General features: G+C 35.1%; 2 protein-coding genes across 2 annotated transcripts in view; both read right to left on the reverse strand.

Annotated features, from left to right (window-relative positions):
* The window catches only part of LOC138307096 (uncharacterized), a 41,583-nt gene extending 36,627 nt beyond the window's left edge, over nucleotides 1-4,956 (reverse strand). Inside the window, 7 exon segments of the mRNA XM_069247726.1 lie at nucleotides 107-445; nucleotides 667-996; nucleotides 1,651-1,989; nucleotides 2,212-2,541; nucleotides 3,207-3,347; nucleotides 3,752-4,081; nucleotides 4,752-4,956. Coding sequence (XP_069103827.1) covers nucleotides 107-445; nucleotides 667-996; nucleotides 1,651-1,989; nucleotides 2,212-2,541; nucleotides 3,207-3,347; nucleotides 3,752-4,081; nucleotides 4,752-4,956 — 2,014 coding nt within the window.
* Nucleotides 4,916-26,863, reverse strand: LOC138307508 (uncharacterized). The gene is made up of 17 exons (XM_069248295.1): nucleotides 26,729-26,863; nucleotides 17,589-17,803; nucleotides 16,006-16,213; nucleotides 15,523-15,540; nucleotides 14,658-14,761; nucleotides 14,296-14,369; nucleotides 13,391-13,758; nucleotides 11,486-11,815; nucleotides 10,926-11,264; nucleotides 9,921-10,250; nucleotides 9,371-9,709; nucleotides 8,374-8,703; nucleotides 7,826-8,164; nucleotides 6,837-7,166; nucleotides 6,290-6,628; nucleotides 5,298-5,626; nucleotides 4,916-5,090 (listed from the first exon to the last, which is right to left on the reverse strand). Exons 1-17 carry the CDS (start codon nucleotides 26,751-26,753, stop codon nucleotides 5,067-5,069), a joined length of 4,041 nt encoding a protein of 1,346 aa, XP_069104396.1. The 5' UTR covers nucleotides 26,754-26,863; the 3' UTR covers nucleotides 4,916-5,066.

Genomic DNA, 26,863 nt, shown 5'->3' on the forward strand with positions numbered 1-26,863 from the left:
TGTGTGTAAATTTGAAGAGTTAAATCTCTTATGTGAAACAATTTGAATTTACAACAACCATTCGCTGATTGAGTTCTTTCAATTTAATGTAATTGTTGGTACTCACCAGCTACGTCGACAAGAATCAATCGTGAATCAGAGATCGTCCGAGACCCAGAGGAGATGGTATATGCTTCACATCTCACTTCTGTACCATTATCCGTCCTGTTAGCAACCATACTGTAACTCTTCGTAGTTGGGAGGTAGCAGGAGACAGTAGGATTACCAGTGACGACAACGAAATCGTTTGATGACACTACAAATGACGTCATGTTTGGTGGTCGCGTGAACAGGTCGAGTGAAGTAGATGTCGGTGCCAGGTCCCCGGAACAGTTCAGTGTGTAGGTGTCGCCCTCGTTCACTACCGTCACTCCATCAACTCTAAGATTTTCTGCTGCATCTTCAACTATATCAGTATGAAACGATAAATTGGCCTACTTTGTTAATTTAACACAGTTACAACAAAAATAAAACTCAAAGGCAAAGACATATAATAGCTATCAGAAAAGAAAGAATTCTGCACATGACACTCGGATGTAAAATGCATTTTAAGAATCCAAGTGTTTAAATCAAAAACTTGTATTCTTCATGAATACCAAACAATGGATTAATACTGATTCAACATACCTGGGATTGAAACATATGCCAATGTTTCCACAAAAATATCTCCTTGTTTATAGAGTTGGCACGTGTAGTTACTTCTGACGAAGCAATGTTTTGTTGTGTTAGGGAAGACTAGACTTATCGATATGTTACTATCACCAGCTTCAAACTTCGTTTGATAGGCGTTTCCGTCGGTTTGTGTTGTTCCATTTCCATAGCCCACAGCTACAACTCCGATATTGGAGTCAGTGGACATCACTTTGATCTCATCCCAAGCTCTAGATGATTTTCTAATATTGCATTCAATATTGAGTTCACTAGTGATAGGTAAAAGTGAGCTGACGAGGTTTATTTCTGAAAATAATGTAAATTACATGATTACAAAAAAACAATAATTTTTTTATAGCATTCCTCTTTCTTGTCGTTTTATTCTGTTTTTCTTTCCATCAAAATGCTGCCTTTTTCTTTCCACAATTTTTATAACGGAATTGATATCGGTATACCAAATTGACCAAACCAAACGATGACAAATGCCTTCTTATACTGCGAACTACGGCTATATTGTCCTGACAAACGGTATGGAGTTATGCCCCTTTCCCTCCAGAGGCTAAGGTTGAAGATTGGTTGTTGGAACATTTTAAATTTTTCTCTCGTAGAGTATCCGGACTTTTGAATGGTCGAAACGTCAATCAATGACACTAAATTTTTCGGTTTTTGTTTGCTACGTATCAATTTTTTAAACTTTGTTAATGTGCAAAAGATATTGTATCCGAGTGTGCTTCAAGCACAAACGGCCGTGATGTTGGATTTATCACGGTGAAACAATCCGTCCACTCCCCTCCCGGATCATACGATTTTGAGGTATATTTGAAAGTTGACAAAAGGAAGCTGAAGCTCTATTATGTGTGTAATTTTGAAGAGTTAACTCTCTTATGTGAAACAATTTGAATTTCCAACAACCATTCACTGATTGAGTTCTTTCAATTAAATGTGATTTTTGGTACTCACCAGCTATGTCGACAAGAATCAATCGTGAATCAGAGGTCGTCCAAGACCCAGAGGAGATGGTAAATGCTTCACACCTCACTTCTGTACCATTATCCGTCCTATTAGCAACCATACTGTAACTCTTTGTAGTTGGGAGGTAGCAGGAGGCAGTGGGATTGCCAGTGACGACAAAGAAATCGTTGGATGACGCTACAAATGACGTCATGTTTGGTGGTCGCGTGAACAGGTCGAGTGAAGTAGATGTCGGTGCCAGGTCCCCGGAACAGTTCAGTGTGTAGGTGTCGCCCTCGTTCACTACCGTCACTCCATCAACTCTAAGATTTTCTGCTGCATCTTCAACTACATCAATATGAAACGATAGATTGGTCGAATCGGTTGCTTTGTACAGTTACAACCAAAAATAAAACTCGAATGGCAAAGCCATATAATAGCTTATCAAAAAAGAAAGAAGACTGCACATGACATTAGGATATAAAATGCATTTAAGAATTCAATTGTTGAAATCATAAAATTTTATTCTTAATGATTACCAAACAATGGATTAATACTGATTCAACATACCTGGGATTGAAACATATGCCAATGTTTCCACAAAAATATCTCCTTGTTTATAGAGTTGGCACGTGTAGTTACTTCTGACGAAGCAATGTTTTGTTGTGTTGGGGAAGACTAGACTTATCGATATGTTACTATCACCAGCTTCAAACGTCGTTTGATAGGCGTTTCCGTCGGTTTGTGTTGTTCCATTTCCATAGCCCACAGCTACAACTCCGATTTTGGAGTTAGTGGACATCACTTTGATCTCATCCCAAGCTCTAGGTGCTCTTCTAATATTGCATTCAATATTTAGTTCACTAGTGATAGGTAACAGTGAGCTGACGAGGTTTATTTCTGAAAATAATGTAAATTACATGATTACAAAAATGCAATAGATCTTATTTATAACATTTTCTCTTTCTTATCGTTTAATTCATGTTTTCTTTCTATCAAAATGTTGACTTTTTCTTCCCACAAATAATTTAAGGGAATTGAAATTGCTATAATGCCAAATTTGCACCAAACCAAACGATGACAATACCTTCTTATACTTAGAACCATGTATATTGTCCTACGCAACGGTATGGAGTTATGTCCCTTTCCTTCCAGAGGCTAAGGTTGAAGATTGGTTGTTGGAACATTTAAATTTTTTCTCGTAGAGTATCCGGACTTTTGAATGGTCGAAATGTCAATCAATGACACTAACGTTTTTTTTTTTTTTTTTTTGTTTGCTAAGTATCAGTTTTTTAAACTTTGTTAATGTGCAAAAGATATCGTATCCGAGTGTGCTTCAAGCACAAACGGCCGTGGATGTTGGATTTATCACGGTAACACAATCCGTCACTCGACCCTCCCGGTAGCATACGATTTTGAGGTATATTTGAAAGTGACAAAAGGAAGCTGAAGCTCATATCATTTGCAAACTTGAAGAGTTAACTCACTTTTGTGGATCAATTTGACTTTCAAACAACTATTTACTGATTAAGTTCTTTCAATTTAATGTAATTTTTGGTACTCACCAGCTACGTCGACAAGAATCAATCGTGAATCAGAAATCGTCCGAGACCCAGAGGAGATGGTAAATGCCTCACACTTCACTTCTGTACCATTATCCGTCCTGTTAGCAACCAAACTGTAACTCTTCGTAGTTGGGAGGTAGCAGAGTCAGTTGGATTTCCAGTGACGACTACGAAATCGACGGATGACGCTACAAATGACGTCATGTTTGGTGGTCGCGTGTACAGGTCGAGAGAAGTAGATGTCGGTGCCAGGTCCCCGGAACAGTTCAGTGTGTAGGTGTCGCCTTCGTTCACTACCGTCACTCCATCAACTCTTAGATTTTCTGCTGCATCTTCAACTAGATCAGTATGAAACGATGAATTAGCCTACTTTGTTAATTAACACAGTTACAACAAAAATGAAACTCGAACATATATTATTAGAAAAGATAGAATTCTGCACATGACACTCGGATGTAAAATGCATTTAACAATTCAAGTGTTTCAATTTTAAACTTGTATTCTTCATGAATAACAAAAAATGGATTAATACTGATTCAACATACCTGGGATTGAAACATATGCCAATGTTTCCACAAAAATATCTCCTTGTTTATAGAGTTGGCACGTGTAGTTACTTCTGACGAAGCAATGTTTTGTTGTGTTAGGGAAGACTAGACTTATCGATATGTTACTATCACCAGCTTCAAACTTCGTTTGATAGGCGTTTCCGTCGGTTTGTGTTGTTCCATTTCCATAGCCCACAGCTACAACTCCGATTTTGGAGTCAGTGGACATCACTTTGATCTCATCCCAAGCTCTAGGTGCTCTTCTAATATTGCATTCAATATTGAGTTCACTAGTGATAGGTAACAGTGAGCTGACGAGGTTTATTTCTGAAAATAATGTAAATTACATGATTACAAAAATGCAATAGATCTTATTTATAACATTTTCTCTTTCTTATCGTTTAATTCATGTTTCTTTCTATCAAAATGTTGACTTTTTCTTCCCACAAATAATTTAAGGGAATTGAAATTGCTATAATGCCAAATTTGCACCAAACCAAACGATGACAATACCTTCTTATACTTAGAACCATGTATATTGTCCTACGCAACGGTATGGAGTTATGTCCCTTTCCCTCCAGAGGCTAAGGTTGAAGATTGGTTGTTGGAACATTTTAAATTTTTTCTCGTAGAGTATCCGGACTTTTGAATGGTCGAAATGTCAATCAATGACACTAACGTTTTTTTTTTTTTTTTTTTTTTTTTGTTTGCTAAGTATCAGTTTTTAAACTTTGTTAATGTGCAAAAGATATCGTATCCGAGTGTGCTTCAAGCACAAACGGCCGTGGATGTTGGATTTATCACGGTAACACAATCCGTCACGCGACCCTCCCGGTAGCATACGATTTTGAGGTATATTTGAAAGTGACAAAAGGAAGCTGAAGCTCATATCATTTGCAAACTTGAAGAGTTAACTCACTTTTGTGGATCAATTTGACTTTCAAACAACTATTTACTGATTAAGTTCTTTCAATTTAATGTAATTTTTGGTACTCACCAGCTACGTCGACAAGAATCAATCGTGAATCAGAAATCGTCCGAGACCCAGAGGAGATGGTAAATGCCTCACACTTCACTTCTGTACCATTATCCGTCCTGTTAGCAACCAAACTGTAACTCTTCGTAGTTGGGAGGTAGCATGAGTCAGTTGGATTTCCAGTGACGACTACGAAATCGACGGATGACGCTACAAATGACGTCATGTTTGGTGGTCGCGTGTACAGGTCGAGAGAAGTAGATGTCGGTGCCAGGTCCCCGGAACAGTTCAGTGTGTAGGTGTCGCCTTCGTTCACTACCGTCACTCCATCAACTCTTAGATTTTCTGCTGCATCTTCAACTAGATCAGTATGAAACGATGAATTAGCCTACTTTGTTAATTAACACAGTTACAACAAAAATGAAACTCGAACATATATTATTAGAAAAGATAGAATTCTGCACATGACACTCGGATGTAAAATGCATTTAACAATTCAAGTGTTTCAATTTTAAACTTGTATTCTTCATGAATAACAAAAAATGGATTAATACTGATTCAACATACCTGGTATTGAAATATATGCCATTGTTTCCACAACAATCTTTCCTTGTGTATAGAGTTCGCACGTGTAGTTACTTCTGACGAAACAATGTTTTGTTTGTTGGGGAAGACAAGACTTATCGATATGTTACTATCACCAGTTTCAAATGTCGTTTGATAGGCGTTTCCGTCGGTGTGTGTTATTCCAATTCCATAGCCCATAGCTACAACTCCGATATTGGAGTCAGTTGACATCACTATGATCTCATCCCAAGCTCTAGGTGCTTTTCTAATATTGCATTCAATATTGAGTTCACCACTGATAGGTAAAAGTGAGCTGACGAGGTTTATTTCTGAAAATAATGTAAATTACATGATTACAAAAATGCAATAGATCTTATTTATAACATTTTCTCTTTCTTATCGTTTAATTCATGTTTTTTTTCTATCAAAATGTTGACTTTTTCTTCCCACAAATAATTTAAGGGAATTGAAATTGCTATAATGCCAAATTTGCACCAAACCAAACGATGACAATACCTTCTTATACTTAGAACCATGTATATTGTCCTACGCAACGGTATGGAGTTATGTCCCTTTCCTCCAGAGGCTAAGGTTGAAGATTGGTTGTTGGAACATTTTAAATTTTTTTCTCGTAGAGTATCCGGACTTTTGAATGGTCGAAATGTCAATCAATGACACTAACGTTTTTTTTTTTTTTTTTGTTTGCTAAGTATCAGTTTTTAAACTTTGTTAATGTGCAAAAGATATCGTATCCGAGTGTGCTTCAAGCACAAACGGCCGTGGATGTTGGATTTATCACGGTAACACAATCCGTCACTCGACCCTCCCGGTAGCATACGATTTTGAGGTATATTTGAAAGTGACAAAAGGAAGCTGAAGCTCATATCATTTGCAAACTTGAAGAGTTAACTCACTTTTGTGGATCAATTTGACTTTCAAACAACTATTTACTGATTAAGTTCTTTCAATTTAATGTAATTTTTGGTACTCACCAGCTACGTCGACAAGAATCAATCGTGAATCAGAAATCGTCCGAGACCCAGAGGAGATGGTAAATGCCTCACACTTCACTTCTGTACCATTATCCGTCCTGTTAGCAACCAAACTGTAACTCTTCGTAGTTGGGAGGTAGCATGAGTCAGTTGGATTTCCAGTGACGACTACGAAATCGACGGATGACGCTACAAATGACGTCATGTTTGGTGGTCGCGTGTACAGGTCGAGAGAAGTAGATGTCGGTGCCAGGTCCCCGGAACAGTTCAGTGTGTAGGTGTCGCCTTCGTTCACTACCGTCACTCCATCAACTCTTAGATTTTCTGCTGCATCTTCAACTAGATCAGTATGAAACGATGAATTAGCCTACTTTGTTAATTAACACAGTTACAACAAAAATGAAACTCGAACATATATTATTAGAAAAGATAGAATTCTGCACATGACACTCGGATGTAAAATGCATTTAACAATTCAAGTGTTTCAATTTTAAACTTGTATTCTTCATGAATAACAAAAAAATGGATTAATACTGATTCAACATACCTGGTATTGAAATATATGCCATTGTTTCCACAACAATCTTTCCTTGTGTATAGAGTTCGCACGTGTAGTTACTTCTGACGAAACAATGTTTTGTTGTGTTGGGGAAGACAAGACTTATCGATATGTTACTAACACCAGTTTCAAATGTCGTTTGATAGGCGTTCCCGTCAGTTTTTGTGGTTCCATTTCCATAGCCCATAGCTACAACTCCGATATTGGAGTCAGTTGACATCACTTTGATCTCATCCCAAGCTCTAGGTGCTCTCCTAATATTGCATTCAATATTGAGTTCACCACTGATAGGTAAAAGTGAGCTGACGAGGTTTATTTCTGAAAATAATGTAAATGACATGATTACAAAAATGCAATAGATCTTATTTATAACATTTTCTCTTTCTTATCGTTTAATTCATGTTTCTTTTTATCAAAATGTTGACTTTTTCTTCCCACAAATAATTTAAGGGAATTGAAATTGCTATAATGCCAAATTTACACCAAACCAAACGATGACAATACCTTCTTATACTTAGAACCATGTATATTGTCCTACGCAACGGTATGGAGTTATGTCCCTTTCCCTCCAGAGGCTAAGGTTGAAGATTGGTTGTTGGAACATTTTAAATTTTTTCTCGTAGAGTATCCGGACTTTTGAATGGTCGAAATGTCAATCAATGACACTAACGTTTTTTTTGTTTTTGTTTGCTAAGTATCAGTTTTTAAACTTTGTTAATGTGCAAAAGATATCGTATCCGAGTGTGCTTCAAGCACAAACGGCCGTGGATGTTGGATTTATCACGGTAACACAATCCGTCACGCGACCCTCCCGGTAGCATACGATTTTGAGGTATATTTGAAAGTGACAAAAGGAAGCTGAAGCTCATATCATTTGCAAACTTGAAGAGTTAACTCACTTTTGTGGATCAATTTGACTTTCAAACAACTATTTACTGATTAAGTTCTTTCAATTTAATGTAATTTTTGGTACTCACCAGCTACGTCGACAAGAATCAATCGTGAATCAGAAATCGTCCGAGACCCAGAGGAGATGGTAAATGCCTCACACTTCACTTCTGTACCATTATCCGTCCTGTTAGCAACCAAACTGTAACTCTTCGTAGTTGGGATGTAGCAGGAGTCAGTTGGATTGCCAGTGACGACTACGAAATCGACGGATGACGCTACAAATGACGTCATGTTTGGTGGTCGCGTGTACAGGTCGAGAGAAGTAGATGTCGGTGCCAGGTCCCCGGAACAGTTCAGTGTGTAGGTGTCGCCTTCGTTCACTACCGTCACTCCATCAACTCTTAGATTTTCTGCTGCATCTTCAACTAGATCAGTATGAAACGATGAATTAGCCTACTTTGTTAATTAACACAGTTACAACAAAAATGAAACTCGAACATATATTATTAGAAAAGATAGAATTCTGCACATGACACTCGGATGTAAAATGCATTTAACAATTCAAGTGTTTCAATTTTAAACTTGTATTCTTCATGAATAACAAAAAAAATGGATTAATACTGATTCAACATACCTGGTATTGAAATATATGCCATTGTTTCCACAACAATCTTTCCTTGTGTATAGAGTTCGCACGTGTAGTTACTTCTGACGAAACAATGTTTTGTTGTGTTGGGGAAGACAAGACTTATCGATATGTTACTAACACCAGTTTCAAATGTCGTTTGATAGGCGTTCCCGTCAGTTTTTGTGGTTCCATTTCCATAGCCCATAGCTACAACTCCGATATTGGAGTCAGTTGACATCACTTTGATCTCATCCCAAGCTCTAGGTGCTCTCCTAATATTGCATTCAATATTGAGTTCACCACTGATAGGTAAAAGTGAGCTGACGAGGTTTATTTCTGAAAATAATGTAAATTACATGATTACAAAAATGCAATAGATCTTATTTATAACATTTTCTCTTTCTTATCGTTTAATTCATGTTTCTTTCTATCAAAATGTTGACTTTTTCTTCCCACAAATAATTTAAGGGAATTGAAATTGCTATAATGCCAAATTTGCACCAAACCAAACGATGACAATACCTTCTTATACTTAGAACCATGTATATTGTCCTACGCAACGGTATGGAGTTATGTCCCTTTCCCTCCAGAGGCTAAGGTTGAAGATTGGTTGTTGGAACATTTTAAATTTTTTCTCGTAGAGTATCCGGACTTTTGAATGGTCGAAATGTCAATCAATGACACTAACGTTTTTTTTTTGGTTTTTTTTTTGTTTGCTAAGTATCAGTTTTTAAACTTTGTTAATGTGCAAAAGATATCGTATCCGAGTGTGCTTCAAGCACAAACGGCCGTGGATGTTGGATTTATCACGGTAACACAATCCGTCACTCGACCCTCCCGGTAGCATACGATTTTGAGGTATATTTGAAAGTGACAAAAGGAAGCTGAAGCTCATATCATTTGCAAACTTGAAGAGTTAACTCACTTTTGTGGATCAATTTGACTTTCAAACAACTATTTACTGATTAAGTTCTTTCAATTTAATGTAATTTTTGGTACTCACCAGCTACGTCGACAAGAATCAATCGTGAATCAGAAATCGTCCGAGACCCAGAGGAGATGGTAAATGCCTCACACTTCACTTCAGTACCATTATCCGTCCTGTTAGCAACCAAACTGTAACTCTTCGTAGTTGGGAGGTAGCATGAGTCAGTTGGATTTCCAGTGACGACTACGAAATCGACGGATGACGCTACAAATGACGTCATGTTTGGTGGTCGCGTGTACAGGTCGAGAGAAGTAGATGTCGGTGCCAGGTCCCCGGAACAGTTCAGTGTGTAGGTGTCGCCTTCGTTCACTACCGTCACTCCATCAACTCTTAGATTTTCTGCTGCATCTTCAACTAGATCAGTATGAAACGATGAATTAGCCTACTTTGTTAATTAACACAGTTACAAACAACAAAAATGAAACTCGAACATATATTATTAGAAAAGATAGAATTCTGCACATGACACTCGGATGTAAAATGCATTTAACAATTCAAGTGTTTCAATTTTAAACTTGTATTCTTCATGAATAACAAAAAATGGATTAATACTGATTCAACATACCTGGTATTGAAATATATGCCATTGTTTCCACAACAATCTTTCCTTGTGTATAGAGTTCGCACGTGTAGTTACTTCTGACGAAACAATGTTTTGTTGTGTTGGGGAAGACAAGACTTATCGATATGTTACTAACACCAGTTTCAAATGTCGTTTGATAGGCGTTCCCGTCAGTTTTTGTGGTTCCATTTCCATAGCCCATAGCTACAACTCCGATATTGGAGTCAGTTGACATCACTTTGATCTCATCCCAAGCTCTAGGTGCTCTCCTAATATTGCATTCAATATTGAGTTCACCACTGATAGGTAAAAGTGAGCTGACGAGGTTTATTTCTGAAAATAATGTAAATTACATGATTACAAAAATGCAATAGATCTTATTTATAACATTTTCTCTTTCTTATCGTTTAATTCATGTTTCTTTCTATCAAAATGTTGACTTTTTCTTCCCACAAATAATTTAAGGGAATTGAAATTGCTATAATGCCAAGTTTACACCAATCCAAACGATGACAATACCTTCTTATACTTAGAACCATGTATATTGTCCTACGCAACGGTATGGAGTTATGTCCCTTTCCTTCCAGAGGCTAAGGTTGAAGATTGGTTGTTGGAACATTTTAATTTTTTTCTCGTAGAGTATCCGGACTTTTGAATGGTCGAAATGTCAATCAATGACACTAACGTTTTTTTTTTTTTTTTTTTTTTTTTGTTTTGTTTGCTAAGTATCAGTTTTTAAACTTTGTTAATGTGCAAAAGATATCGTATCCGAGTGTGCTTCAAGCACAAACGGCCGTGGATGTTGGATTTATCACGGTAACACAATCCGTCACGCGCCCCTCCCGGTAGCATACGATTTTGAGGTATATTTGAAAGTGACAAAAGGAAGCTGAAGCTCATATCATTTGCAAACTTGAAGAGTTAACTCACTCTTGTGGATCAATTTGACTTTCAAACAACTATTTACTGATTAAGTTCTTTCAATTTAATGTAATATTTGGTACTCACCAGCTACGTCGACAAGAATCAATCGTGAATCAGAAATCGTCCGAGACCCAGAGGAGATGGTAAATGCCTCACACTTCACTTCTGTACCATTATCCGTCCTGTTAGCAACCAAACTGTAACTCTTCGTAGTTGGGATGTAGCAGGAGTCAGTTGGATTGCCAGTGACGACTACGAAATCGACGGATGACGCTACAAATGACGTCATGTTTGGTGGTCGCGTGTACAGGTCGAGAGAAGTAGATGTCGGTGCCAGATCCCCGGAACAGTTCAGTGTGTAGGTGTCGCCCTCGTTCACTACCGTCACTCCATCAACTCTAAGATTTTCTGCTGCATCTTCAACTAGATCAGTATGAAACGATGGATTGGTTGACTTTGTTAATTAACACAGTTACAACAAAAAATGAAACTCGAATTACAAAGATATATAATCGCTTATTAGAAAAGAAAGAATACTGCACATGACTCTCGGATGTAAAATGCATTTAACAATTCATGTGTTTCAATTATAAACTTGTATTCTTAATGAATATCAAAAATGGATAAATACTGATTCAACATACCTGGAATTGAAATATATGCCATTGTTTCCACAAAAATATGTCCTTGTGTATAGAGTTCGCACGTGTAGTTACTTCTGACGAAACAATGTTTTGTTGTGTTGGGGAAGACAAGACTTATCGATATGTTACTATCACCAGTTTCAAACGTTGTTTGATAGGCATTTCCGTCAGTTTGTGTTGTTCCATTTTCATAGCCCATAGCTACAACTCCGATACTGGCATTGACGGAGGCAACTTTGATCTCATCCCAGTTGTTTGGCACATTTTGCATGGAGCAATCTATTACAAGTTCACCATTTAGAGATGAGAGCGAGCTTACAAGTTGTATTCCTGTAAAAGTAAAAGCGCATGTTGTCGTCGATAATTGTTTTATTATTATATATTCTTCATTTTGTATATTTGAAATTAGTGTACGAAATATGTATTGTGGGTTTTGACCAATGTGGTTTATATTTAACTCGATTGATTACCGAAGTTTTGGATATAACTAGGTTTGAATGTACTTATTCGGGCTACATCTATATATTACATCAATGGATCAGTGGCTATCATTTGGATATGTCATGTCTTCTGTACTTTCTTCTACTTAAACTTCAGTATAATGTCGCACTGCTTATTGTTTGGCAAAAATGTGCCAAACAATATAAAAATCACTGTTTATAGATGTGCCATAGATTCTCCACCGCCGACAGAGCAGACATGATATCCATGATTTGTACTGTTTAATCGTGTATGTATGTGTGGCTAACTAACACAAAAATTAATATGAAATAATTTGTTTTGCTTTTGGGACAGTACCTCATTCTATATAGGCCATAGTGCTATGGATTTTTTTCTAACAATTGATTATTTTTATAATTTTACATTACAGTAAAATTCGTCTGCTCCCGTTTTTAATAAAGAGAAAAACACCATTCGCAAGCTGTGGAGCATCTTTAATATTTTTAATAATGATAACCAGATTACCTGATCACTTTTAATATGCATTTTTTTCCTTTTTGAAACGATACTTTGTAGGGGATCATTTTCGAACTTTTGCGATATTAAAGAAATTACTTGTTATTGTTATCAATTATTGATAATGTTGTAAAATTTCATATTTATTATAGTTTTATTTGTGTTACATTCATTGAACCCAATTTGATAGCAATCCACGTGTATTTCTCTTTTTCAGTTTTTTTTCCTTCCATGTTTTGAAAAAAAGTGCATACATGCTATATTTTGATGCTTTGGTTTTATCTTAACGGTGCGTATATTTACTGAAAGATTGAAAGCATGTTCCGAAGCTTCAACTGTTGTAACATGGGGTGGATTCAAATAAATACCTGGCAAGAATAAACATATAAATGTAAGAAAAACCTAAACGTACAGTATTAATTTGTGTACAGTGACGTTAACAGTCATGATCAAAACAATATTCTTTCTTTCAATACATATTTTGTTTTCTATCCCATGTTTACAATTATGTTTCGCTCTACTTGAAGTGACTATCGACCTCCACATTCATTGACTAAGCTGTTGTAACCTTATAGAAACAAATATATCACATAACTAGCCCATCCAGCCATGTCATACGGCCATGTCTTAAATATGTTAAAACACATGTGTAATAACACTATTGTGACGTCACCTGTAGTTTTGACGTCATAATCTATATATGACGTCGCATGATTGTCTCAGTAGACGGAAACATCACGTCCGAGCCGGATTTCTACTGCTTATTTAAAGTTTTACTTATGTTTCTATTATTAAAAGTTATGTGATAAATTGAATCTTACACTAATGACTCGTTAAATAATTTGATATGTCACTCGTCTAAAGGCTCGTGGCATATCAAATTATTGAACTCGTTTGATAAATTTCATATCACAAAGTCACTTTATGTAAGATCCTCTATGTATTTACCAGGATGAGGCGGTATGGTCGTTGTCGTTGGTTGTTCGGTAGTTGTCGTTGGTTGTTCGGTAGTTGTTTGTTCTGTGGTGGTGGTTGTTGTTGTCGTTGTTTGCTCAGTTGTCGTTGGTTGTTCAGTAGTTGTTGTTTGTTCAGCTGTCGTTGGTTGTTCGGTAGTTGGTGATGTAACAAGAGTTTCAGCTCCCTGACTTGTATAGGAAGCCGATATAACAACTACAGATCCGTCAATCACTGTAAATGACCCTAGAGCCATGTCGGCGCCTATATACGACAATATAGCCTGTACATATTGCTCATTGTCCGGTATGGCGAATGTGCCAGATACGGTAAACACAAATACAACAATGATGCTGCCGTTTCTACAAAACATAAATAAATTACAAAGTTAAATCCATAGTTAATAAGTCTATCACAGCGTTATAACATATGTTTCAAGGAATTTACACTAACCGTGTAGATTGTTAGTTTTTTAAACAGTCCTGTATGAAGACACATACCAACAAACACGGTCAAATGAGACCGATTTACTAGAGAAAATACAAGAAGACGAAGGAATCAAATATCATAAAAAAAGCTGAACGCAATATTTTATTCGGCGATCGGAGGCCGAGTGTTAAATCTAGCTGGTTTAATCCATTATGTTGAAATGAATGCTACAACTGAGGCTATTAACATGACCGAATTATTTGAAGGAGTTCCGCATGTAAAGTTGTAAAAAGTCGATTCGCTCAAGCCGTTCCGTGTACTGAATGATCTGGATAACAAGAGACTAACCCGTGTGGAATGCATTTATGTATGAAAGAAAACTAATTTAATCAATATTTCGAAATAATAATCGTTTCCGTAAAGCAATATTATATACCCCCTCCTCATATATGATTACATCAAACACTTACCTGAGGGAATCTACATTGCACGTAATGTCCGTATCCACAGAGAAACTGCCACCTGAACGCATTGCTTGTGTCACCTAAAACAATGAACAGTACTGTGATCCAACGTAGTCTCACGGATATCGCGATCCAAGGTGGTTGGAGAAAGTTTACCTCCGCTAATTAATATCTATTTTATTTATTTAGTATATTGATAGAAAATTCCATTCAGTTTTTAAATCCATGAAGTTTATTTGCGAAACTGAGTAGCCTCGACTGTAATCCCAATCGGCATTTAATGGCTTACAGTGACCAGCATGATTTGTAGATATTAGTGTTTTACAATCAGATACAAAATCTAGATAAAAATTAAATAAAAAAGATACCCGAGAGCATAGTTCATCTGCGGTCGACTTAAAAACGGGTGATGAAGAATCTTCCATGCCAGGCTGAAATGGTTCGGCCAGTCTCATCTCCATATTTACTGTACCTGTTGATTATATCCATACCACAATGTTACAAAATAATATCAGCTCAGTATTGTTATATTGATACATTTTCTGTCAAAGTTTTTGAAGAGATTGCAATTTTATTTTGTTTTATATTTTTTTCTCGATTTATATTCTATTTTTTCCATTAAAACTTTTTCTGTACATGGAAACCCAACATTCGTCGGAGGTAAATCCATTCTATGAATAAAAACTTTGAACACAATATATGATTGATATAATTATATTGTTTAGCACATGTAATAAATAACTAAGAAAATAAAAAACATTTATCAAGATAGAACATTCTGAACATCATTATAATCTTTAATTTGAAATCAATCAGGATGCAATAATTGTGAAGTTGTCTCCCATTATTTTATAGATTCATGTTTTCCTCTTATTATAAAACTCCAGGATATCACAATCTTAAATCTCAAAATAAATAACAATTATTTATTAATATATATTTGATATCATATGGCACAATGGTTATATATGTTCTGTAGTTATAATATCTAGTTAAAAAATATTAAATTATTCAAAATTGTAAAAAAGATTTACCCTCTTCAGAGAAATACAATCAGTTATCACTTAAGTTGATTTTGAAGACCGCGGGATGAGTTTCAGTTTGAGAGTTTTCTCCCTTACCATGGATCTTATCTTTAGTTCGAATGATCAAGTTATCGTTAACATGTGGTAATTTCATATAGTTTATACCCGTGCTAGACTTATAAGTGTTATAGTTGATAGCGTAGCTTACCTTGTGTTGTTTTGCTGCCTGAAAAAATATATTCTTTTGTTATTATCTATATATCCAAAGGACCAACTGGATCAATAATCTCAGAGTACTGTTAAATAAACTGTTGCTAGTTACATGCCCGTTTTAATTATTATACACTTCCTCATTAATTATTAAGTCAAATCCATATATATACAAAAAAAATAAAAATAGCAAACGATATTTATTTATTATTGTCACTTTACATAGCGATTAAATTCTTAGACTAGTTTCTGTTTTCGACATATTCTATAATAATGACTGTTTTGATAGTTATGGTAAACATGTTATATATAGAACAAATGTAAAGTAACATGCCTTTTGTGCCTTTAAACAAAACCCTGTAGGCTGATAATACAGTTAACGTATATAAATAAACTATTTGTAAGATTTGATTTTATTATAGATCCTTCGCTTGTGAAAGGATTTGCAAGACAAAAGCAAAAATGTTAAATATCACGTTACCTTGTCTAAATAGGAAAATTATCACCAAAGGTATGGTTATTGTTGCCGCCAATATGAATACAGTCATAACAAACAGCAGGATATTGGGGTTTCTTTTCCGCCTGTCCGATGGATAGTCGCCGCGTGAACGCCTTGGGTTGTGGTATCTTCCATGTTTCTGTCTAGCATAACTGTCATCGTCCGACACATTGCTAGGTCGCCGATAGTCCTGGAACATGTTTATGTAAATATAGGATCTTACATGAGTGTTCGTTTCATGTGAGATTTTTTGAAACGAGTCTAAGACGTTTTTATTTTTGCGAGCCTTGGCGAGCAAAAATTAAAACATCGAGACGAGTTTCATAAAATCTCAATTTAAGATACTTTTGATCACAAATCTACAAATTTCTATATAACAAAGAACCTAACGTCAAAATGTATTTCGAAAATCCAGCAGAGACCTCCAATTTGTCCTGTCGTCCTCGTAATCCTGACGTCACGTCATTTTTATGAAGTCATTGTATTGTTTCTGTCTGACGTCACAATGAATTTTCAGTCGATGAAAATCGCTCCAGGTCATATTTCACCACTGACATATGTAAAAATATTACACGGGCGAAATCACTGGAGATCAGGCGGATTGTGTTATAAATAATAAATTATTTTTGTTTATTAGAAATATTATGTGCTGAGTGTTTAATATATTATATGTTCCGATATGTTACTACAAGCCATCAACATATGGGTTGCTAGTTCGGATCCTATATGGAAAGTTGCCGGGTACCGACCACTAATAAAAAAGTAGTTCCATTCCTGGTATTCTGCCTTTCTTTCAACATCTTAGACTGACTCGTCCTTAATTACCTCCGGCTGTTACGTGTAATATGATGTTAAACTAGTCAAACCAAGTTATTGTTAAAACAAAAGCATCTTCCTCTTATAGCAACAACTCAACATCTCTACAAGTCCATTATCAACGTTTTGGTCCATGTTACAGAACCTTACAGACGTATGTCAGTAGGATATGAGCTACCTCTAATATTGAGCAATGTGGTTGCGCCATCGACGCTGGCAAATTCGTCAAAATACATCGTAAAACTCATCTTAGCCATTTTAAATCGTGATTTTTCCCTGGGGGATACCTGGGGGATACCCCCGAACCCCATAAACACCAAAATCTCGCGCCTTCGTCGCTCGCAAATTCAACAAAATGCATCGTAAACTCATCTCTGTCATTCTAAATCGTACATTTTGTTCCCGGAGGAGAAACCTGGATCCCCCATACACCAAAATCACGCGCCTTCGACAATCATCAAAATACATCGTAAAACTCATCTTTTCATTGTAAATCGTAATATTTTCCCAGGGGATACCCCGGACCCCCCAAACTCGCACGCTCATTTGCGTATTCATTAATTTCCTGTTAGCGATGCCACTGTTTATAGATGTTTGCAAGGATTATATGTAATGATATATGAAAAAGTATATAAAGTATCTCCAGTGTGTGCGGAGCGCGCGAGGGAAATATTGAGGACCTTTGCCCCCCCCCCCCCCTCATTACGTTTCATCTTCCTACTCCACTGTAACTCCTATTAGGTATATACCTCAGTCCAGTGAGCTTTAGACCAATGTCGTTTGGAACTGTTTGCCATCAAGTTCCAGTCTGCAGTTCCCACTGAATAATCGTCATTGAGGGCATAGTTATCATAGGGACCTCCAGACCAGGAATCTCTCTCCATGTTTCGTTTGTTAAGGACAGGTATATGTGATCCCCTGTTCTTTTTTCTTGACGTCCGTCCAAGGTAATCCACCTCGGGATCTGTTTACAAGAGATGCAAAATATATATTGATATAAACCGAGATAAAAGTTTTGCGAGTCTCTAGCCTCGTGCAAGTCTACAACGTGAAACATAAGAAAGTAGTTCATGATTTGAATACAACTGATTAATATAAAAAGTACAAATATTGCAATTTGTCATACATATATTTAGAAATAATTAACTTATCCGTGTAATCAAGATGAAAAACAAAAACAATAATTTAAAATAGATTTAGAACATTTTTTAAAGATCGTTCACCAAAGTAGCGGAAGGAGAGCGTCTAGACTGTGTGATACGGTTGTATCCCGCTTCGATTCAAAGAGGAGAGTCACCGTAACGTGATGGGACCGGCATAAGCTGTTTATGTACCCTTTAGCCTTGGTACAAGTTAAACAACTGATTAAAGGTAAATCAATATTCATTGAATTCCATATAACTTTTCTTATCGTCGTTTCGCCTTCATCACTTGCTTGGTACATAGACGCTCTTAGTTTTTACACACGTCACACAGGGACATGGGACATGTTATTCGTCTTCGATAACGCAATGTTATCTATTATCAAATAATAGATATGGCCCATTAAACGATAAAATGCCAGAAATTGATCCAATAAACCTAATCATATCATAACTAAACCTTAAAATGTGTAAATTATGCCTGATTAATTAGGCATACAACCAACCCCCGTTCCACAAAAAATGTAAGCATAAGGATGTCTCACAGGACTCCTTCTTTGCTGACAACGTGAACAACTAATGTGAAAACTACAAAATGAGAGTCCATAAAAATTTTCTTAAAAATTTAAATGGTAGAAATCTGCAATCTTTTCACTTTTTTGAAACAACACTATTTAGATATAGGCCTACAGATACATTGCCTAGTAGGCCTAGACTAGTTAGGAAGCTACGCCTTCTGAAGCAAAAGTAAGAATATTGTCTTGTGCGAAGACGGTGTTAAAAGATACCAAAGTTCATGAGCAAATGGAACAGGATGTTTTAAGTAGTTTCATTGAGTCTTACTTCAGTAAGAATTGAAATATACTGCAAGCAGTGGTCATAAACGTGCACGTCATTGATTTCTAAAGTAACATTAAGAATACATACAGTTTATGTTATCATTCAATACATTTAGCCAGGCATAACTTTTAAAGTAACATTTCTCTATTCCCAGCTGATCGATGTTATCTGACTGACGTAAAATAGTGTACGGATATATCATAATTTTGTTATCTAAATACATTTTATTGTTCATCCCTAAAGCATTGTTTGACATTTTTAACATGTACTGGGGAGTAAACTGCATTGTTCTACATGTACCTACACATTTAACATTGAATATTCAGGTAGCCGTATGTGCGGCAGCGCACCATTAAATATACTGGTAGCCCAAAATGTGTATCGGAGCGCCATTAAATATATAGGTAGCCCAAATGGGAGTCGAAGCACCATAAAATATACATGTCAAGTAACTCACTGTATTTTAGTTTAGAAAATAAGCATACATATAGACAATTGCGTGTCAGTGCACCATTGATAATATATTAAGTAGACCACTTTGTTTTAGTATTTCATTTGATATATAGGTAAACCGATGTATGTCAGCGCACCATTAAAACTTATAGTAACGATTTGATTAAAATAAAATGAATATATTTTTCGATATCATCAATTCGTCGAAAGTACATCCCATGTGTGTCATGCATCACTCATTCCTAACGCTTTCACCCACACGGAGTAATCCGAGAAAACACCGTCAAGTTCAGTTGATTTCCTAAATTACTGCGAGTTGGTGTCCAAAAACCAATTTGCATACGGGGTTGAGAGTTCATACGGCTGGCTATATAATTAGTTAACCTGTAGACCTATTCCGTTACACTTTTTACGGTGACTTTTTATCATAATATGTAGGCGCCTGTGTTTAGATATAGGTATAAACCATAATTTAGTCATCTTTATTTTGTACTATCTCTTGGAGTGTAATCCGCTATATCGATGATGATAATACAAATTCGTTTTCTTTATTTATACAAAGAAAACTTAAGCTATTGTCTAAAATCAATATAAAAGTACATGTATCTTAAAACTGGACACTGTGAAGAGGGAGTAATTAAGAATATTTAAAGGATATAAATGGATATTGCGTAACCGAAAGTAAAATGAAAAATGATATAATTTCCAGACAAAAAATAATCACTTTATCCAAACTGTTTACAGATATTTTTATCTATAAACTTAAACCAATAGGTTGAATTATTTTCAACATATGATGCCGTTGCTATTTGATAAAAGAATGTTAAGATAAAAAGTCGTGTAACATTTTACAAATTAGAAACCCTTTACAAGAAATAAGAAGCTGTTTCAAACAAGTGATATACATGTATAGCAATCCAAATAATGTGTATAACAGTGCACTTTCGTTTTACATGTAATCTGTTAGTGTTTATCAGTAATTAAAATATGATGGTTTAATGTTCACTGCTGATGAACTACCGCGTAATAAACTTTCGGTCGCATTCTAAACCTGTCTCCCAGTGTAGGCTATTGTCTGATAAACCAAACCTTTTGTTATGAATGCAAATCAGTATGTAACGCTGCTGGTAAATGTTTTAAAGCGTATCGCTTGGGCTGATATATGATATAAAGCAATGCTGGTTAAAATGATCGGATTTCATCGTTATCTTATGTTATCATATTTGCTAATGTAGTGTGATGTTTTCTGCCTGACACATACAACACGATACTCGATTCTAGTTGTTTTGTTAATGACATGCATCTTCCGGGTTTAGATTCACCAACAACATTTGGCCGTAAATGTCATATAATATATGTAATTGAAAAATACCCATGGGAAGATAGATGATACCACGCTTGAATAAAGCCGAAATATTTGATGAGATAAACAGGCGACGCATCTTTTATTTTTTTAGACATAATTTCGACCAAATCAATGTAAAATAACGCAAAACGTACATCATCTGATGAATAGAACTATCTAGGCTGGAACGTGACAAGGATGGTTAATATAAACACCAGATGTTTACTTGATTAACTATGTCTAACAGTACAGTTTTTTTCTGAATATCATATTCATAACAAACATTCCCAATTCTTGGTTCGAAGATGAATTTTCTCAATGAATCAGCAGAATTCTACTTGCGCGGTGCCTAGACATGAACTCTGTTTTAATGTGCAAATGACAATTTACTGATATAGGAGCGCAATTTTACCGCTGAATTAGTATTGATTAACAAGTCACGATGATGTATATTTCTTCGTAATTATTTGTCATTTAATAACAAAGGATAGCGACTTAGCATTTTCCATATTCTGCTGCTTCCAAAACAAATAAACAATTTCAGCGATTATGCGACCTAGCACCTTTTTAAACATTTGTTTTCCTACTCAAATCCATATGATATGTACCCACGACCAATGTTTATCAACCCGGAAGTAAAATTAAGACATACATGTACATTTATGTATGACGTTGTATAGTGTCCTGGCTTATACATGTAGTTAACACATATTATCACAAAAACATTGTCTTGTAACTTAAATTTGCAATATCGTTGTTTTTTGTTGTTTTTTGTGTTGTTTTTATTGCCTTTTTTAAATATGGTATAATTGATGGAAATGCTTAGTTAAATTATCTTAATCCTTTTTGTATAATTTGCTATATTTATTGATAATGTATCTAAAATCATTCTATAACTTGATCGATTTATTTGATAACCTTTCGTGTGTAAAAAAACCAATGTTTCTATTGGTTTTGGATAAAAACGTGAGTTGATAGACAATACACTTAAACCCTATGATAATATTTTTGTCTATGTTTGCTGATCAGAGTGAAACATTAATTGTAACTCAAATAAAAGCTGTCATAAAGAGATTGTACAGTTGATTGCGTCAAAGGTGGCATGACCTCAGTTGGATACAGACATATTCAACGCAGCGCGTTACCGAAGCGTGAACTAGAAGTAGTCCTTTGCTGTACTGGGTTTGTATTCATACGTCGTTGCGATTACTTAAAGCCGCATAATCCGTATCTTTCAGGGTCCGTAAAACAAAACAATGACAAGATATGGTGTAATAGCCCTAAAAAGTTATGAACTTTCCCCTAATTACAAGTCTAGAAAGTTAAGAGGTCCAAAGTTATAAATGTACAAAATTTTATTTTAGACTTATGCGCGGTCCGACAGAAAGTCAAAAGTTAACGCCCCCAAAGCTTAGAAATGCTACTTTGCGCATGTCCGGAAATAAAAGTTGTTTACCGCAATGGAGCGAGCTTTGCAGTGAAAGCTTACCGGCTTAGAATCAACTGCGGATTCGAAGTGAATACGGAGATTATTTAAACTTAAAAATGGTGGTGTGAATTGCTGAGAATATTATATGGAAACGAATTCGAGCTATGACAACAACTATGATTTGTGAATGATCTACCCAAAACTACATAAACTGACTTATCTTCGTCTCTATAAGGTGAGTGGGGCCCCGAAGGGGTAACAGTTATATTATATAAGTGTTTGGTCACTTTTTGGAATTGATAACATAGTAAAATAGAGATTAGAAATCAGGAAAAGTGTTGATAAATAGGGGAACATATAACAGATTTAATCTTGGATTACAACAGAAGCATACATAGAGTCGTATTATACGCGTTTCCTTAAAAGATGATCGCATTCTGCAGTGTTATACATGTACGATATACATGTATACGTAGCTACTATTACAACGTCAGGAGTGTGATATCTATTCCGATATCTATTTGTGTATTTATAATTTTATGCATATGCAGTGAAATATATCCTTTTACTGTATGCTATGGATATTACTGTATTAAAGAAGCCGCTTTCAAACTTACTTATATCCTTTTACTGTATGCTATGGATATTACTGTATTAAAGAAGCCGCTTTCAAACTTACTTCATCAGTGCCCGTGTAAGATTGTTTTTTTTAGACTTATAGTTACTTAGCCACGTACTCGTTATCATATCTGCTGGTCTTAATTATATAAAATTCACACCAATACATCATAAGTCAAAGTGGTGTAAGTAAAGAATAGTGAATGACTTTTTACAATATGTATTATATATTATGTCCAATACATTTAGGCTACATAAATTCTGGCATTAATTAGTACCATTATTCCTCACATGAAAATGCCTAGACCCCTGTAATTCAAGAAATGACTAACTTACTATCTAGTGAGGTTTGATTTTGATAAACTTGTGTTCAAAAGATGTGTAATTGTTATAAACTTGTGTTTGACAGAAAACAATTGGAACTACATGTGGTTAGTTTTACAGGTAGGCTTTCACTGAAAGATTATGTACATGCATGTATACAGTATTTATCTCTGTACATAACTGACATTTACTCCATATTTTCTTTATAGAATGTATGGGACCTTCAACCAGATGACACAAGTGCAAGATGTGATGGCAGCTCGCCCAAAAATAAAAGGGAAAAAACAACTACATGTATCTCTTTAGATCAAAACTGACAGTAAAAAAATGTCTGTTTGTAATGTACCCATTATGAACCTGCAGAAAGAAATGATTTTCAAGAAAGAAGGACAGTTTCAGACTTGAAGTACAAACCTAGCATAATTCTTTACTATTATCACCAGGATATTTTGAAATCATTTATTTCTTCTTCACACGAATGAAAAAAAAGGAATAATAATGACTATTGCATGTTTACATACCTAGTATGTATAACTTTTGAAAAATTTATGAACAATAAACCAAATAAAATAACATATGTCATTTGTCTGAGTTGTTTAATTATGTAGTGTTCATTTTAGAAATGTTCAACTACAGAAAAAAAATAGCAAACAAGACTGGAGCTAGATCAAAGGTTATTTGGGTCAAGAGTCAGTGTCAAATCTCAAGATTTTGGCTCTATAGATATACAGATATCCCCATGTGTAATAAAAAAAAATCTTGTTGTTGTGTAATACACAAATTGCATATATATAAGAATCTCCATATATCTGTAGAGACAATAGCCTGTGATGCATGTTGTTGAATTGCATTATTCATTATTGACTATTTTAAGTTGTAAAGTTTTGATTGATTTAGAAATGAACAGACTGACAATAGCTTCTAATTAGTCCAGGTCAATCAAGGTCTACATGTACAAGCTCTTATAGCAACTTCACTTAGTGTTTGGAGCAAGACCACACTAAAGGAATTAGGATTGCTTGAATATATAAAAATAAACTAACAAAATACATCTATTAAGTTAGATTTTCCACCAGGGTAGACTATATACATACTAAAAATGATTTTTTACTGCAATTACTCTGATGACATGAGAACTACATTATATGGTCAGCTTATTTACTACTGGATGCTATTTTGAACTCAAGTCATTTTATTGACTTAAAATTCAATGCATAATATGTGTACATGTACACTATACAATGTTAATGAATGTGCTATTTGTGCATGACTATGATTGTAGAAGAAACACCTAGGTCTTTCATTATACATGTTTCTGATTCATTTGATTCAGAGGCAAATTCACGGCTGGACATCATATTATATGGTAGCTATATGGTTCATTGGCAAGCTATAATGTACATGTACATCACAAATTTAACCAAGGGAGCTGCCTTCGTTATCTACACAGAAAATATATACATAATTGCATGTTAGACATTCAGAACTTTTAACACACATTAAACCGCCTTATTTCAACCTCAACTCCATTCTTTCTTTTATCTGTTTTTTTTTTTTTTAATTTTCTGTAATCCTTGAAATCATATAACCAAATGTTTATAGTTTCACCAGAAATTTATCATCATGTTTTTAACGAACATGGAGCTTTTCCAACATAAATATCAGAAATATATATACATGTGTTAAGTTTTATACTCGTTTATGGCGGTACATGGCGATTTTTAACTAATAGATATGTATACATGTATACACATGACATTGAACAAAAATGCACATTATGTCAAGTTTGCTCTCCGAGCTTATTATACTTGATTTATTATTATATTTCATTTGGACCTTTATAAAACAAATGGTTATCCAAGGCAAGTCAAATATCGTTTGAGATATTTATTTTAAAAAGTATCACCAGAGATTTACATTGTACATGAAGATAACCATTTTCGTCTCTATATAGTACGATATGTCTTGTCTATTTCATTATTTATCAATACCATTATTTATATATTTGGTACATTTTTGTACAATTTATTATCTAGTCTAGTACGATGTATTGTATCGCAACATGTATTTAATATACCGTTCCCACAAAAATTCCTCCGGTGGCCCCCGGAAATTAGTCAAAGCATAGTCAACCGATCGCCGTATTGTAAACACTCAAAATGACCGAATGGAAGTATTGTGTACACGACGATAATGTATATATATTGTTCTGGGGAACTCTTTAACTTCATCACATAACAAAACATTCACTTGTTCATGATAAGTAACAAGTTCTTCCGTAGAAGTTCCTGCTAACATGAACGACACACTTTTGACTGGGCACGCCATTTCGTTTGGTCTGGAAAGTCACGTGATCGTCTACGCATTGAAAATGCATATTCAAACACTCTGGATATCAAGTTTTTAATCATTAATTTCTTTTGAACTCGGGACTTTTTGGGTGTGTAATTAGGGGAAAGCTGATAACTTTTTATAATATATGTACCCTAATTTTCTTTTGTTGATTTACGGACCCTGAAAGATACGGATTATTGCGATTACTTAAGTGGTTGGTTGTCTTGTTACATAGGCATCATTAGACCCATACAATTCAACAAATTATTGCCCTGGAAAATGTGTCAAAAATTTGTTCACGAAGGCTGGCGGCAATAATATGCAGAGATAAAATACCGATCTAGGCTTACTTCATAATCAGTGTTCTTACTTTCATTCTCGTAAAAAAACGATTTAGACACAATGACTGGATATAAAATTAGTTAAAAAATACAACACCACCCATGATGTCCACTTTTAAATACAAATCATAAGTTATATAATGATAATGTGGTAATAATAGTAATTTTATCATCATTACCTTGTTATATACATTGAGTGTCGTATTCGTCTTGGCAATGGGTGTCGTTTAACACAAACATGGACCGATTCATCGTAAACACGACAATCAATTATCCAAAGGTAGAGAAGCGATCTATTTATATCAACAGGCATTTTGTTCTTTAAGACTATTTTCCCTTTTATTATCAAGAATAAAACAAAGTTTAAATTAATTAACCATATTCATATCAGTAACAAAACCTTGAGTTAATTAGGCCTTTCGAGCAGTGTAATTATGTTCTGAATTGCATCATTGTCTTGTATGAGTAGGAATCAAACTGCGCAGTTGGCTTTATTTATAGTAACTTCGTTTTGTTTACAATGGAGCTATACTCTGTGGAAAGGTGTATTACTTTTTTTAACGATCAAAGACTTTTATTATTAACTACGAAAAGTTACGTTTTCTTTTATTCAATAAATCACTGAAAGGGATTTTTCTTTTCTTTTTTTTTCAGAAATATTTCCCATTCGTAGTCGCAAATGAAAATCTGATGTCGAATCGGTCTTTTTGAAAAATCTGGATATGGATTATGAATTAAGGCAAATTTAACATTAAAATCCTTCAAAGCAATTATGTTTAAGTTATAGTAATTTAAAGCCACGATAATCATAAAGAAAATATACTACATTAAGGAGCATAGCAAATATGTTTTCTGACAGGTTTCCTTGATATATTGGTAAATAGTAAAGGGAATGGTTGATGGGTCTTTATTGAAAGGTTCTATTTCTATAGGGTGTCTTTTAAATCATGTTTGACTGTGCATTGTATATATAATATTCGGGTATGAGTATAAATACCTGTGATTATGGACTGCATGTTTTGACACGATCACCTTTGAAATGTTAGTTATGGCGTTGACTTACCTTTATAAAAGTCCTGCCCGTCCATTTCAGCTGGTGACGATTAGAGACACTAAGCATAACCAGGAAGTGCAGTTTCCAGTGAGTGACCTGTATGCATATTCTAAGCCTTTTCACGCAATCTTTAAAAAGCCACAT

Source organism: Argopecten irradians, chromosome 14, assembly GCF_041381155.1.
Source record: "Argopecten irradians isolate NY chromosome 14, Ai_NY, whole genome shotgun sequence".
NCBI lineage: Eukaryota > Metazoa > Mollusca > Bivalvia > Pectinida > Pectinidae > Argopecten > Argopecten irradians.

Excerpts from the sequence above, each read along its gene's own strand:
- LOC138307508 (XM_069248295.1), bottom strand. The coding sequence starts at position 26,753 with ATGGACGGGCAGGACTTTTATAAAG. Across the intron at positions 5,627-6,289 it reads GATTCTTGTCGACGTAGCTG|AAATAAACCTCGTCAGCTCA; the intron begins GTGAGTACCAAA and ends CATTATTTTCAG. Across the intron at positions 5,091-5,297 it reads GGCATATATTTCAATACCAG|TTGAAGATGCAGCAGAAAAT; the intron begins GTATGTTGAATC and ends ATACTGATCTAG.